A 13,503-nucleotide genomic window follows, 5' to 3' on the forward strand; every position below is an offset into this window, starting at 1 on the left:
GGCGAAACTCATGCGGACCGCCATTGGCCGATTTCTCTTTTCTAGAGTTCACGATCTAGGAGATCCTGCTCGCCTCTGGTCTCCCCACTGCCCTCCCGGGATCCCTTGGAGGCGCCTGGAAAGCTGAGCCGCCGCCAGACACCCGCCAGAACAGGGGCGGGCAGGGCCGCGGGTCCGCACAGAGCATGCGCAGACGAAACACGGCGCATGCGCCGCAGCGCGGCGGGTCCACAGATGAGGGGAGTCGAGACTCCCGCGCCCCACCACCCCCGGCGGAGCTGCTGCTGAGCTACTCAGTCTGAGCCCTGGCTTCTAATAAAGTTCGTTTAAAAATCATAATCATTCTTAAGAGAGCGAAAGAGGGTGCGAACTAGCCGTTCTGCCCCGCAGGGAGAGCTGGCGCGTCGGAAGGAGGCAGCGGCGGCAGCGGTTGCGCCGCGACCAGGAGGAGCCGGCGGCGCCGGGCGGCGGGTCCGCGGCCGGCGGGGGACGGTGAGTAGCGGCTCGCGCTGCGGTGCAGCCGCGCTGCACTCACTCGCCCTCTCCAGGGGCTGGGGATTCGTCCGGCTCCACTGGGGAAGAGTCGGCTTCTCTCCGGGGTCCCGGGTTGTGCCTTACTCTCCGGAGTGGGCAGGGGTATCGAGGACAGGGGCCTCCAGGCCCGGCTGCACCATCTCCCGGTTCGGACCGCCGAGCGCCGGCTCTCCAGTCCCTGAGCACCCATCCCAAGTTCCAGCTAGAGAAGGTGGGCGGCAGCGCCAGCCCGGCGCCCCCTCCCAGCTCCCAGCGGTCGGTACCTGGAATTGCCGGGTGGGCGGGAAAGAGGGGTGGAGCGAGGGCGGTGCTGCGTCCCCAGTCTGGCCGAACGTTCGGCCTTTTGCCTGCCCCAAGTCCCGAATGGGGAAGGGGCGACCCGGGCTGGACCAGACACCAGTAAGGGCGTGAAGTGCCCAGGTTAGGTTTGACGGCGAAGAGAGTCCTCAGCTCCACCCTGGCGTTTAGACTCCTCCCTGCAGTGCGACCACTTTTTACCCGCGACCCCACCCTTCCCTAGTTTCTTGTTCATAGAGTGCTGGAATATGAATGAGCCAAATTGTGCTATTCCATTGACACTGGTTGCTGCAGAATTAACTTTACTCGGAGATCCGAGGAGCCATCGGCAGTTCCCGGGAGTAAGAACCTGAGAGCGTGTGAGAGTAAGATCTTCATTATCAGGAGCTAGTGAAGTGGCAGTAGGGTCTGAAAATGGCTGTTAACTTCTCTAGGTTTTTATGTATCTCCTAACATCTAGGTAATTTCATTGATCCTGAGAAGTTTTTCAGTATTTTTACAAATATAACTGTACTTCTACTTAAATAAAGGCTGTTATGAGAAAACAACCTTTTGACTAGTGAGTTAATTCACCCTTTGCTTTTCTAATTTATTAGACCGCATTAGCAAAATGTTAAAAGTTTTGGGGAAAGGGTGTTTATACAAGGTATTATTGTCAAGGTTTTTAATTGTACTCAGAATTATGCTTATTTCTAAGAACGTAATTGTTTTGATCTAGTGCTTTAAGTCTATAGAGTAGTTTCTGAAAAGCAAGAGTCCGACTGCCTGTTAAAATTTAATTTGGCTTTTTTCTTTAAATTTATTTTAAGGAAATCAATTTATTATTTTAAAAAGTATATGGTAAAATTGATCCTTTTTTTGATGTACAGTTCTGCGAATTTTAGACTCATGTTACCACCACTACAGTAAGGATGTAGAACAAATCTATCACTCCCTCCTCACAGAAAAAAAACCTAATGTGATCCCTTTATATGATGCTCCTTACCCCTGGCAATTACTAATCTTTTCTAGAAATGGAATCATAACAGTTGGTAATCTTTCAATATTAGCTTTTTTTCACTCAGCATAATGCCTTTAAGATTTCTCCAAGTTGTTTCCTGTATGGATAATTTCTTTTTTTATTGCTGAGTACTATTTTATTATGTGGATATGCCACAGTTTGTTTCTACATCTGCCCATGGAAGGACTTTGAGGTTTTCAGTTTTCTGTGATTATGAATCGATCTGCTATGAATACCATGTACAGGTTTTTGTATGGACATGTTTTCATTTCTCTAGGGTATTGCTAGGAGTGGATTGCAGGGTCATATGGTAAATGTATGTTTAACTTTTAAAAAACTGTTAAACTATTTTCTGGAGTGTCTGTGTCATTTTGCATTCCCACAAACAACATGTGAGAGTTCTAGTTGCTCCACGTACTCCAGCATTTGGTAGTGTCAGTTTTTTTAAATTTAGCCATTCCAATAGGTGTGTAGTGGTATCTCATTGTGGTTTTAATGTGCCTTTAACTAATGGCTAAAGATGTTGTACATGTTTTCATGTGTTCATTTGCCACATGGAGTCGTTGGTGAGGTATCTGGCCAAGTCTCTTGCCCATTTTTAAATTGGGCTGTTTTCTTACGTTGAGTTTTGAAGGTTCTTTATATGTTTTGGATACAAATTATATGTCAGATACGTGTTTTTCAGGTATTTTCTTCCAGTCTGTCTTGTCTTTTCATTCTAACAGTGTCTTTCAGACAGCAATGTTTTTAATTTTGGTGAAGTCCAGTATCGGTTTTTCCTTTTATGGGTCATCTGGTGTCATGTCTAAAAACTCTGCCTAACAGGTCAAGATTTTCTCCTTCTAAAAATTGTTTTATAAAAGTTTTCCGTTTAGATCTGTGATCCATTTGAGTTAATTGTATAAGGTGTGAAGGTTTACTTTTTTGCATATGGATGTCCAGTTTTTCCATCACCATTTGTTGAAAAGACGGTCTTCTCTCCATTGAATTGCTTTTGCACCTTTGTTAAAAATCAATTGGCTTTATTTGTGAGGGTCTATTTTGGGCCTGTTTTGTTCCATTGATTTACTTAGCTTTCCCTTTGCCAGTATTACACTTTGTTAATTTAGCCTTATAATGTCTTAAAATCAGGTAGTATAATTTCCTCCAGTTTTATTCTTTTTCAAAATTGTTTTAGCTATTCTGATTCTTTTACCTTTGTGTATAAAGTTTAGAATCAGCTTGTGGATACAGAAAAATTTGGCTGGTGCTTTGATTGAAATTGTAGTACACCCATAGATCAATTTAGGGAGAATTGCTGTTTTCTTTGTTGAGTCTCCCAATCTATGAACATGATATGTCTTTCCATTTATTTAGGTCTTTGATTTGTTTAGTGTTTTGTAGTTTTCAGCATACAAATTGTGTACATGTTTTGTTACATTTATACCTAAGTATTTAATGTTTTTGGAGCTATTGTAAATTTCATTCTAAAAAATACTGGTTTCAAATTGTACATTATTTGTACGTAGAAATACAATTGAATTTTGTGTGTTGTACATATGTCCTCTGACTTTGCTAAACTCATTAGTTCAGGGTTTGGTTTTTAAATTTTTGGTGGATTCCATGGGTTTTTCTACAAAGATAATCATGTCATTTGTGAATAGAGAAAGTTTTATTTTTTTCCTAATTTGTGTTTTACTTTTGTTTCCTATTACAATGACTAGAACTTCATATATGATGAATAGGAGTAGTGAGAATAGATATCCTTACCTTGTTCCCAATCTGAGGGGAAAGCAGTTTGTCTTCCAGAATTGTTTTATGTTATAGATGCTTTTTTTTTTTTTTTTAAGACCGAATCTCACTCTGTCACCCAGGCTGGAGTGCAGTGGCACACGATCTCAGCTCACTGCAACCTCTGCCTCCTGGGTTCAAGCAATTCTTGTGCCTCTGTCTCCTGAGTAGCTGGGATTACAGGCGAGCGACCCCACACCCAGTTAATTTTTTGTGTTTTTAGTAGAGATGCAGTTTCACCATGTTGTCCAAGCTGGTCTCAAACTCCTGACCTCAGGTGATCAGCCTGACTTGGCCTCCCAAAGTGCTAGGATTACATACATGTGCCACTGTGCTCGGCCTATAGATGCCTTTTACCAGGTTGAAGAAGTCCCATTCTATTTCTAGTTTGCTCAGAGTTTTCTCACAAATGTTGAATTTTGTCAAGTATTTCTTCTGCATCAGTTGATATTATGTTGTGTTTTTTTCCTTGAGTTTATTAATATGGTGGACTACATTGATTGTTTTTTGCGTGTTTAACTAGCCTTGCATTCCCAGAATAAAGTCCACTTGGTTGCAATGTATTGTTTTTTAAATATTGCTGAATTCAATTCATTAATACTTTGTTGAAGATTTTTACATCTTTGTTCAGAAGAGTTTGTCTGATTTTCTTTTTTGTAGTGTCTTTTTGTGGTATCAAGATAATGCTGGCTTCATAAAAAGAGTTGGGAAGTGTTTCCTCGTCTCTATTCTGGAGGAGATTGTGTACATTGGTGTTAATTTTTTTAAATGTTTAGTAGAATTCTTCAGTGAAACTGCCTGATCCTATAGATTTCTTTCTGAGTTTTTACATTACAAATTCAATTTCCTTCATAGTTATAGGGGTATTCAAATGGACCTATATTATATTGGGTGAATTATGGTCGTTTATGCTTTTTCAAGAATTGGGTTCATTTTGTCTGGGTTGTCACATTTATGTGTGTAGGGTTGTTACATTATCCTTTTGAGTCTGCAGAGTCTATGTTGCTATCCCCTATTTTATTCCCGGTATTAGGTATTTGTGTCCTCTATCTTTTTTGTGTTAGTCTCACTAAAGTTTTGTTAAATTTATTGATCTTCTCATAAAGCCAGCTTTTTGTTTCATCAGTTTTTCTGTTTGTAATTTCAATGATTTCTGTTCTTCTTTTTTAGTATCTTCCTTTTTTTGCTTGCTTTGGGTTTATTTTGCTCTTCTAGTTCTTGAAGTGAGTGCTTAGATTATTGAGTTGAAACTGTTTTCCTTTTCTAAGGTAAGCATGTAGTGCTCTAAATTTTCGTATCTCAGGCTGGGCACGGTGGCTCACGCCTGTAGTCCCAGCACTTTGGGAGGCCATGGCGGGCGGATCACTTGAGCCAGGAGTTAGAGACCTGCCTGGCCAACATGGTGAAATCCTGTCTCTACTAAAAATACAAAAATTAGCCCAGCATGGTGATGCATGCGTGTAGTCCCACCTACTCGCGAGGCTGAGGCAGTATTGCTTGAACATGGGAGGGGGAGGTTGCGGTGAGCCGAGATCGGGCCACTGCACTCCAGCCTGGACTACTGAGTGAGACTTTGTCTCAAAAATAATAATAATAAAATAAAATATATTTTCCCATTTCAGCACTAATTTAGCTGTGCCCCACAAAGTTTCACATGTATTTTCACTTTCATTTAAGTTTTTTTTTTTTTTTTACTTATGACTACTACTTTGAATCTTGGATTGTTTGAAAAGTGTGTGCTTTTAGTTTCTGTCTAGAGATTTCCCTGTTTTATCTTTCTGTTATTGATTTCTGGTTTGATTCCATTGTGATCAGTGAACACATTCTGTATGATTTCCATTATTTTAAGTGTGTTTGAGACAGGAGGTCAGTAGATCTGGTTCCACAAGATACAGGTCTGAAAAGATCCCCACTGACAAAACAGGATGAGTAAAGAAGCTGGCGAAAACCAAGATGGTCATGCAAGTGACCTCTGGTTGTCCTCACTGCTCATTGTATGCTAATTATAATATATTAGCATACTAAAGGTTACTGCCATCAGCACCATGACAATTTATAAATGCCATGGCAACGTCTGGAAGTTACCTTATATTGTCTGAAACGGGGAGGAACCCTCAGTTCTGGGAATTCCCCCATCCCTTTCCCAGAAAAGTCAAGAATAATCCACCCCTTGTATAGCATATAATAAAAAAAAAACCCATAAAAATAACCAACCACCAGCCCTCAGGGCCGCTCTGTCTATGGAGCAGCCACTCTTTTATTCCTTTAATTTCTTAATAAACTTGCTTTCACGTCACTCTGTTGGCTCACCCTTGAATTCCTTTTGCACAAAGCCAAAAACCCACGTGGCCTCCTGGGCTGAACTCCAGTTTTGGGGTTTGCCCTGTGACATGTTGATGTTTGTTTTATGGCCCAGAATATGTTCTCTTTGGGTACTTGAAAGGAGGTATATTGTGCTGTTGTATAGACAGTTCTATAAATATCAATTAAATCCTGTTTTTATTGTGTTTTTAGAATTCCATTTTGATTTATCTGTTTTTGAGAGTACCTGCTTGTATTATTTATTGTTTTAGTGGTTGTTATTGGTATTACATTATATATATAGTCATGCATTGCTTAACTATGGGGATGCACATTATGGTTTTGTCATTGTGTGAACATACTAAAATGTACTTACACAGACCTAGATGGTATAGCCTACTACACATCTAGGCTGTATGCTATAGATTATTGCTCCTAAGCCACAAACCTGTACACTGTTACTGTATTGAATACTGTAGGTACTTGTAACACATTGGTAAATATTTGTGTATCTAAACATATTTAAACATAGAAAAGGCATAGTAAACATATGGCATTGTAATTTTAAGGGACCACTGTTGTATATGCAATCCATCATTGACCAAAATGTTATGTGGTGCATGACTGTATATGTGATTTATCAACGTAATTTATCATTGCAGTCAATATTTTACAAATTCAAGTGAAGTGTAGAACCCGTACCTCCCTTTATAGTCCTTTATCCTTCCCCATTTATAATTGTCTTAAATATTTTCCCTACATATATTGAACACCACATTGGACAGTTTTATAATTTTTTTCAACTATCAAACATAGTTTAGAACACTCAAGAGGAGAAGGGAAGTCTATTGTATTTAACAATATTTTTGCTCTTACCATGTTCTTTCTTTTGTTCTGATACTCCAAGTTCTTCTTTTAAAAAATTATTTCTTTTCCACTTAGAACTTCCATTAGCTGTTCTTTTGCATTGGTCTACTGTCAACAAATGCTCTTAGTTTTCCCTCATCAGAGATTACCTTGATTTCCTTTTCATTCCTAGAGGATATTTTTGTTGGATATATAATTTTGAGTTGACAGTTCTTTTCTTTCAACACTCAAAAAATGATGTGCCACTTCCTTCTGGCCTCCGTGGTTTCTGAGGAGAAATTCACTGTCATTCAAATTACTTTTCCCCATCCTTTTTCTTTGGCTGCTTTCAAAATGTTTTGTCTTTAGTTTTCAGAAGTTTGACTTTGATTTGTTTAGGTCTAGATTTTGACTGGTTTATCCTGTTTGGGATTTACTCAGCTTCTTGAATCTGTAGCTTTGTCTTTTTCCATATTTGGGAAATTTTCAGTCATTATTTCTTCAAGTCCTTTTTTAGCCCTTTCTTCTTTCTCCTCTCCTCCTGGAACTCCAATGACAGAAATATGCGATTTTTTTGTGGTTTAGTTCCACAGGTCTTGAAGGCTCTGTCCTTTATTTCAGCCTGTTTGCATGGCTCAGATTGTATGTTCAAGTTCACTAATTCTTTCCTCTGTCCTCTTTATTCTGCCGTTGAACGTATCATTGAGTTTTTTAAATTATGGTTATTATAATTTTCAGTTCTACTTTCCATTTGGTACTTCTTTATATCTTCTGTTTATTTTTGAGACTCTTTATTTTTTACATTCGTTTAAGTATATCCATAATTGCTCATTGACTGCTAGTTAACTTTTTATTTTTAAAATCCTTATTACATGAATCTAATGTCTGTCATCTCATTGCTAGTGTCTATTGATTGTCTTTTGCATTTAAGATTTTCCTAGTTCTTGGTGTGCCGAGTGATTTTCGATGAAATCAGGACACTGGGAGTGTTATGTTGTGATTCTCTGGTCTCATTACATTCTCTTTTAGCTTGATTCTCTTCCTTTGATGTGCTCCAAAAACAGGAAGGGTGGGGCACTACCTCTTTACTACCAGGTGAGGATAAAACTCCAGGTTTCCTGCTTGTCTTCCATTGAAACACAGTGGGCTGGGCGTGGTGGCTCGTGCCTGTAATCCCAGCACTTTGGGAGGCCAAGGCAGGCTGATCGCTTGAGCCCAGGAGTTTGAGACCAGCCTGGCCAAAATGGCAAAACCCTGTCTCTGCAAAAAAAAAATGCAAAAACCAGCCAGGCGTGGTGGTGTGCGCCTGTAGTCCCAGCTGAGGTGGGATGATTGCTTGAGCCCAGGAAGTTGAGGCTGCAGTGAGCTGTGTTCACCCCACTGCACTCCTGCCTGGAGTGTAGAATGAGACACTGCCTAAAAAAAAAAAGAAAGAAACTGAGAATGGGAAGAGCTCCTCTTACCACTGGTCATGATGACTGTCTACTGGGGGCCACTGATGCCACCCTGGCTGGGAAGAGGTGGACCCACTGACACTGCAGGGAGTCAGCAGATGGCCTTACTACCTGTGAGAGACAGTGGAAGTCCTGACTTTCTAATCGGCTTCATCCGACACCACCCCAGCAAAAAAGTAGAGGTGAAAAGGGGTAGGGATGACTGAATTGGTGGGTGGGGTGGGAGTTCAGGCTCCCTCATGGTCTCCAGGGATGCCCTGGTGGTGGTTGGGCAGGGGTGGGGGGTGCCTTCATTTCTTCCAGTGAGGATGCAAGTTCTCCCCAGTCCTCCCCAGTTGGTCTTTTCTGACACCACCCCATAGAGGGAGTTGGGGTGCATCAATATAGCCCTCACAAGGGTATAGGTGTTTTCTATCTTTCTGCTTGCTAGGCTGCCCCTTTCCTGGTCCTTTGACTCAAGAGAGTAGGCTTTTATGTTTTTTTTGTTGGTGGTGGTGATATTTCCTGGTTACTAGCTTCTCTGTAATCCAGTCTGGGATATATGAGGTAAAAAGAACTCAAGGAAAACTCATAACCATGTTGTGCTTTGTGTCCTGTGGTACCTTTCCACTTTTCAGTGTCTAATGTTTGTTTATATATAGTATCCAAAATTTTTAGTTATACTTAGAGGAAGGAATAGGGAAAAATGTGTATCAGTTCAGAAGCAAAAGTGTCCGAAGTATGTATCTTTAAAAGGATAAAATGTGATAAGATTTTTGTTGTTGCCTTTTTTGGAAAGTAACAGTTTTTTTGGGTGAAGAATTGTTTAGGTAGAGAAAGGAAGTTGCTTTCTAGGAACTGAACCAGTGTGAGATACAGTTGGATGAACAAGGGTCAGATCCTGGTCAGAATTTTATATTTGACCCTGTGTCCTAAAGACTACATCTTGTGTAGGGTAATAGGATGGTGATACTTGATGTCCAGATTGTACCCTAGACCGGGGTCCCCAACCCCCAGGCCGTGGACTGGTACCGTTCTGTGGCCTGTTAGGAACTGGGCCACACAGCAGGAGGTGAGTGGCTGCGAGCATTACTGCCTGAGCTCCACCTCCTGTCAAATCAGCAGCAGCATTAGATTCTCATAGGAGCCCAAACTCTATTGAGAACTGCACATGTGAGGGATCTAGGTTGCAGCACTCCTTATATCCTTATGAGAATCTTAACTAATGCCTGATGATTTGAGGTAGAACAGTTTTATCCCCAAACCATCCCTCCACTGCCCCCCACCAACCTCCCATCTGTGGAAGCTGTCTTCCACCAAAGCAAGTCCCTGGTGCCAAAATGGTTGGGAACCACTGCCCTAGACCATCTGATCGTATATTCAGAGGACAAGATGCAGGCATCAGGCATCAGGTTTTTTGTTTGTTTGTTTGTTTTTTAGACAGCGCCTCGCTCTGTCACCCAAGCTGAAGTGCAGTGGTACAGTCATAGCTCACTGTGGCCTTGAACTCCTGGGCTCAAACAATTCTCCTGCCTTAGCTTCCCGAGTAGCTGGGACTACAGGCTCGTGCCACCATGCCTGGCCAATTTTTTTTTCTTTTGGTAGAGACAGGGACTCACATGGTGCCCAGGCTGGTCTTGAACTCCTGGCCTCAGGCAATCCTCCTGCCTCAGCTTCCCAAAGCACTGGGATTACAGGTGTGAGCCACTGCCCCCAGCCAAGTATTTTTAAAAAGTTATCCAGATGATTCCAGTGTATAGCCAAAATTGAGAATCACTAGCATAGGATATTGGCTTTGACATTTACCTGATTGTAAAATCACTTGGGATGTATATCCATTTGAGTTCTCCAGGAAGCAAGTATCAAGATGGAATTAGAAGTGCAAGAGATTTATTGGGGGAAATGCCTGAGAAGGATAAAGAGGCTGCAAAGCTAGTTTTTATACTTGTGAAAGGATAAAGAAAGATGGGGTGGAAAGAGCCCCAGACTGCAGTGCATTTCTGAAAAATCTCAGCTAGTCTGATGGGGAGCCCCAGACCAAAGAGGATCCATGTTGTGCAGAATTGGCCCAACTCAAGTGGCACTGCCTGTTTAGTCTTTACCTGGGGAGAATGTGGCCTCAACAGGAGTGGACAGTGCAGTGGATCCTGAAGGTGAGGTAGCAGAGACTGCCAGCTAGCAGCTCATGAAGGGAGAGCTAAGCAGCACCTTTTCTGCTTGTTTTATAAACCAGATTCCAAGGCCTCCTGTGAAATTTCTGATAAATTATGTCTGAGGCAGAGACCCAGAACTGTACTTTAACAAGTACTTTTAGGTGATTCTTACGATCACTCAGGTTTGTAAAGTACCAGAGACAATTGCTGAGACTATTAGGGACAAAGAAAGGAATGTTCACATTTTGGACTCCCTTGGCATAGTGGTTGTATAGATGGATTTTCAGTTAAAGTAGTTGAAATATAATAGCTAAATGGGCAGTAGCCTAACTAGTAATTTTAAGAAGAAACATGAAGAAATTGACTTTCTGTTCTTTTCATTCTTAAAATGCAAAGTGCCCATTCTATTGCTTTCACTGTATGTGTAACTATAAAGGTTTGAAACTAAAGCAAGAATGTGTGGTGTAAGATATTTATTTGTACAGGATTCATTGTAAACCAAACACTAAATCACTATAACTAAGAGCCCAGTGCTGACACGTGGTCGTACACTATTATACAAAACCTTCTTCGGGGTGCTTTTTTAGGGACATAAATTATTACCTGTGAGGTTGAAAAGCAATTTCCACAGATTTTGAATTTGTTGCCTATTTGGTGATACACTATGGAGGATTTACAATGTTTTTTTATTTTAATTTGTTTTAGAGACAGCGTCTTGTTCTATCACCTAGGCTAGAGTACAGTGGCATGACCATAGCTCACTGCAGCTTCAAACCCCTGGGCTCAAGGGATCCTCCCACCTCAGCCTCCTGTGTAGCTGGGACTACAGGCATGCACCACTACACTCGGCTAATTTATTTTATTTTATTTTTTTTTAGTGGCGACTGGGTCTCTATATGTTGCCCAGGCTAGTCTCAAACTCCTGGCTTCAAGTGATCCTCTTGCCTCAGCCTCCCAAAATGCTGGGATTATAGGCATGAGCCACCACACCTGCCCTATTTGCATGTACATAATGAGATGTCTTGGGGACAGGACCCAAGTCTAAACAGGAAATTCATTTATGTTTCATATATGCCTTATACACATAGCCTCAAAGTAATTTTATACAGTACTTTCAGTATTTTTGTACATGAAACAAAGTTTTGACTGTTTTGACTGTTACCTATCACATGTCAGGTATGGAATTTTTCCCTTATGGCATCATGTCAGTGCTTAAAAAATTACAGATTTTGCCGCATTTCAGACTTCAGATTTTTGGATCAGGAATGCTTAACTAAATTTTGAATGCATAACTTTCACTATGCTAAGTGCTTTACGTGTATCATTGATCAACAACCATATGAGATGGATATTATTGCCAGGAAACAGAAGCCTGAAGAAGTGAAGCAACGTATTCACTAAGAGCACAGAACTAGTAAGTGGCACCTTTAAATAATCAGGCATCACAAATCTAATGACCCTAGTCATCATTCTATGAAAGTAGATCTAGGTATTTATTGATATGTGAATGTCATGCATTGCGCTACTGATGAGGATTCATTCAAAAATGAATTGTTATTGCTGTACATTTCAAAGAATTTACATTATCTAAAGAGAGTGGGAGGGACCTCAGTTATGAAAACACATCCTTGCAATGCAATATGATAATTTCTTGATAAAACAATTAGTTTATTTTGTACATTTTTGTGTTATGAAAAAATAATTTCATTTTAAACCACAGATTTGAGAGGGAAGATCTGATCTCCTGGAATTAGAGTTGGTACAGAAACCATTTCAGCTCAAAAAATGTTGGAGGAAGATATGGAAGTTGCCATAAAGATGGTGGTTGTAGGGAATGGAGCAGTTGGAAAATCAAGTATGATTCAGCGATATTGCAAAGGCATTTTTACAAAAGACTACAAGAAAACCATTGGAGTTGATTTTTTGGAGCGACAAATTCAGTAAGTACTTGGCCATTTTATTCCTTTGGCTTTGATTTGTGAACTATATCCAAGACTCATTGGAGTAATAGTTAACTAATTGCAGTGGATTTTGAGGTGTGGCAACTAGTGGCAATGCTCATGCAACAGTGATGGTGGTTTTCATTACATAGGTAACTTTATCCTTTTTTTTCTTTCATCACTTCCCTTCTTCTTTCATTTTTTTTTCTTTTTCTACTCTCCTTCCCACGTTTTTTTCTGTCTCATAGCTGTTTTATATTTATTGGTGACACCTTGGGCACGTCTTAAACACTAACTGATGCTGACCCCAGTGAGATTTCCAACTGCTATTTCCTTTGGAATGAAAGTTATATTATGGGCTCCTTTTCATTAGAATGTCTGTTCTCTTTTTGAAACTAGGCAAGACTGTATGGAAGTTAGAGAATTAATAGTTTGCTTTACTCTAAAGAAATAAGATAAAACAGATTTGGGAGGACAAAATTTGCCTATGAAAAGGAAATCCTACTTCAGGAAATTCATTTGGATTCTAAAGCACATCAGAGTAATATTTTTTGTCATTAGTCCTGAGAACTTCTAAGGATATTTTAAATTGTAGCAGACAAACTAAAATGTATTACCCAAATACATTTTAGTTTGTATTTCAAATTGTAATTTGAAATATTACAAACCTGGTTACTGGCCCAACTTTAACATCAAAGATAATTTTATGATTTTAAAGATTAATTTCTAGTCTGTATTCTATTACTGTCTTTTTAAAAGTATTTCCATATTTGCTTCCTCTCTTAGAACATATTTTAAGAGCAAGCATTTTAAGTCTTGATGATGTTTGCTTTTTATACTTCTTACCTGAAACCAAATAAATATTTAAGTATGCAGTCAATCCTTATTATTTATAGGTTCTGCATATGCAAATTCACCCACTTGGTAATATTTATTTGTAACCCCAGAATCAGTATGTGTAGTGCATTTGTGGTCGTTTGTGGTCGTTTGTGGACATACATAGAGCAGCAAAAAATTTAAGTTGCCCAGCATGCACTTCCCAGCTGAAGTCATCAAATAAGTCTGCTTTCTTGTTTCAGCACCTCATTCAGTAAACATGTGTCCTTTTTGTGTTCTGTTTAATGCCGCATTTTTTACATTTTGTGCTTTTTCTTGGTGATTTTGCTGTTTAAGAAGGCTCCTAAGTGTAGTGCTGAAGTGCTGTCTAGCATTCCTAAGTATAGGAAGGC

The 13,503-nt window shown here is 40.2% G+C and overlaps 1 protein-coding gene across 3 annotated transcripts in view; it reads left to right on the forward strand.

Annotated features, from left to right (window-relative positions):
* The first annotated feature begins 200 nt into the window (after positions 1–200).
* The window catches only part of RAB23 (RAB23, member RAS oncogene family), a 35,098-nt gene continuing 21,795 nt past the window's right edge, over positions 201–13,503 (forward strand). The window contains exons 1-2 of one of the 3 annotated variants that reach the window (XM_012500479.2): positions 201–492; positions 12,055–12,274. In XM_012500479.2, coding sequence (XP_012355933.1) covers positions 12,120–12,274 — 155 coding nt within the window. In that variant the 5' untranslated portion in view covers positions 201–492; positions 12,055–12,119. Of the gene's footprint in view, positions 493–11,441; positions 11,749–12,054; positions 12,275–13,503 lie in introns of those variants that run through there. The other 2 variants (XM_030803640.1, XM_030803639.1) reach the window with 2 other exon arrangements.

This window comes from Nomascus leucogenys, chromosome 22a (genome assembly GCF_006542625.1).
Source record: "Nomascus leucogenys isolate Asia chromosome 22a, Asia_NLE_v1, whole genome shotgun sequence".
In the NCBI taxonomy this organism is placed as follows: Eukaryota; Metazoa; Chordata; class Mammalia; order Primates; family Hylobatidae; genus Nomascus; species Nomascus leucogenys.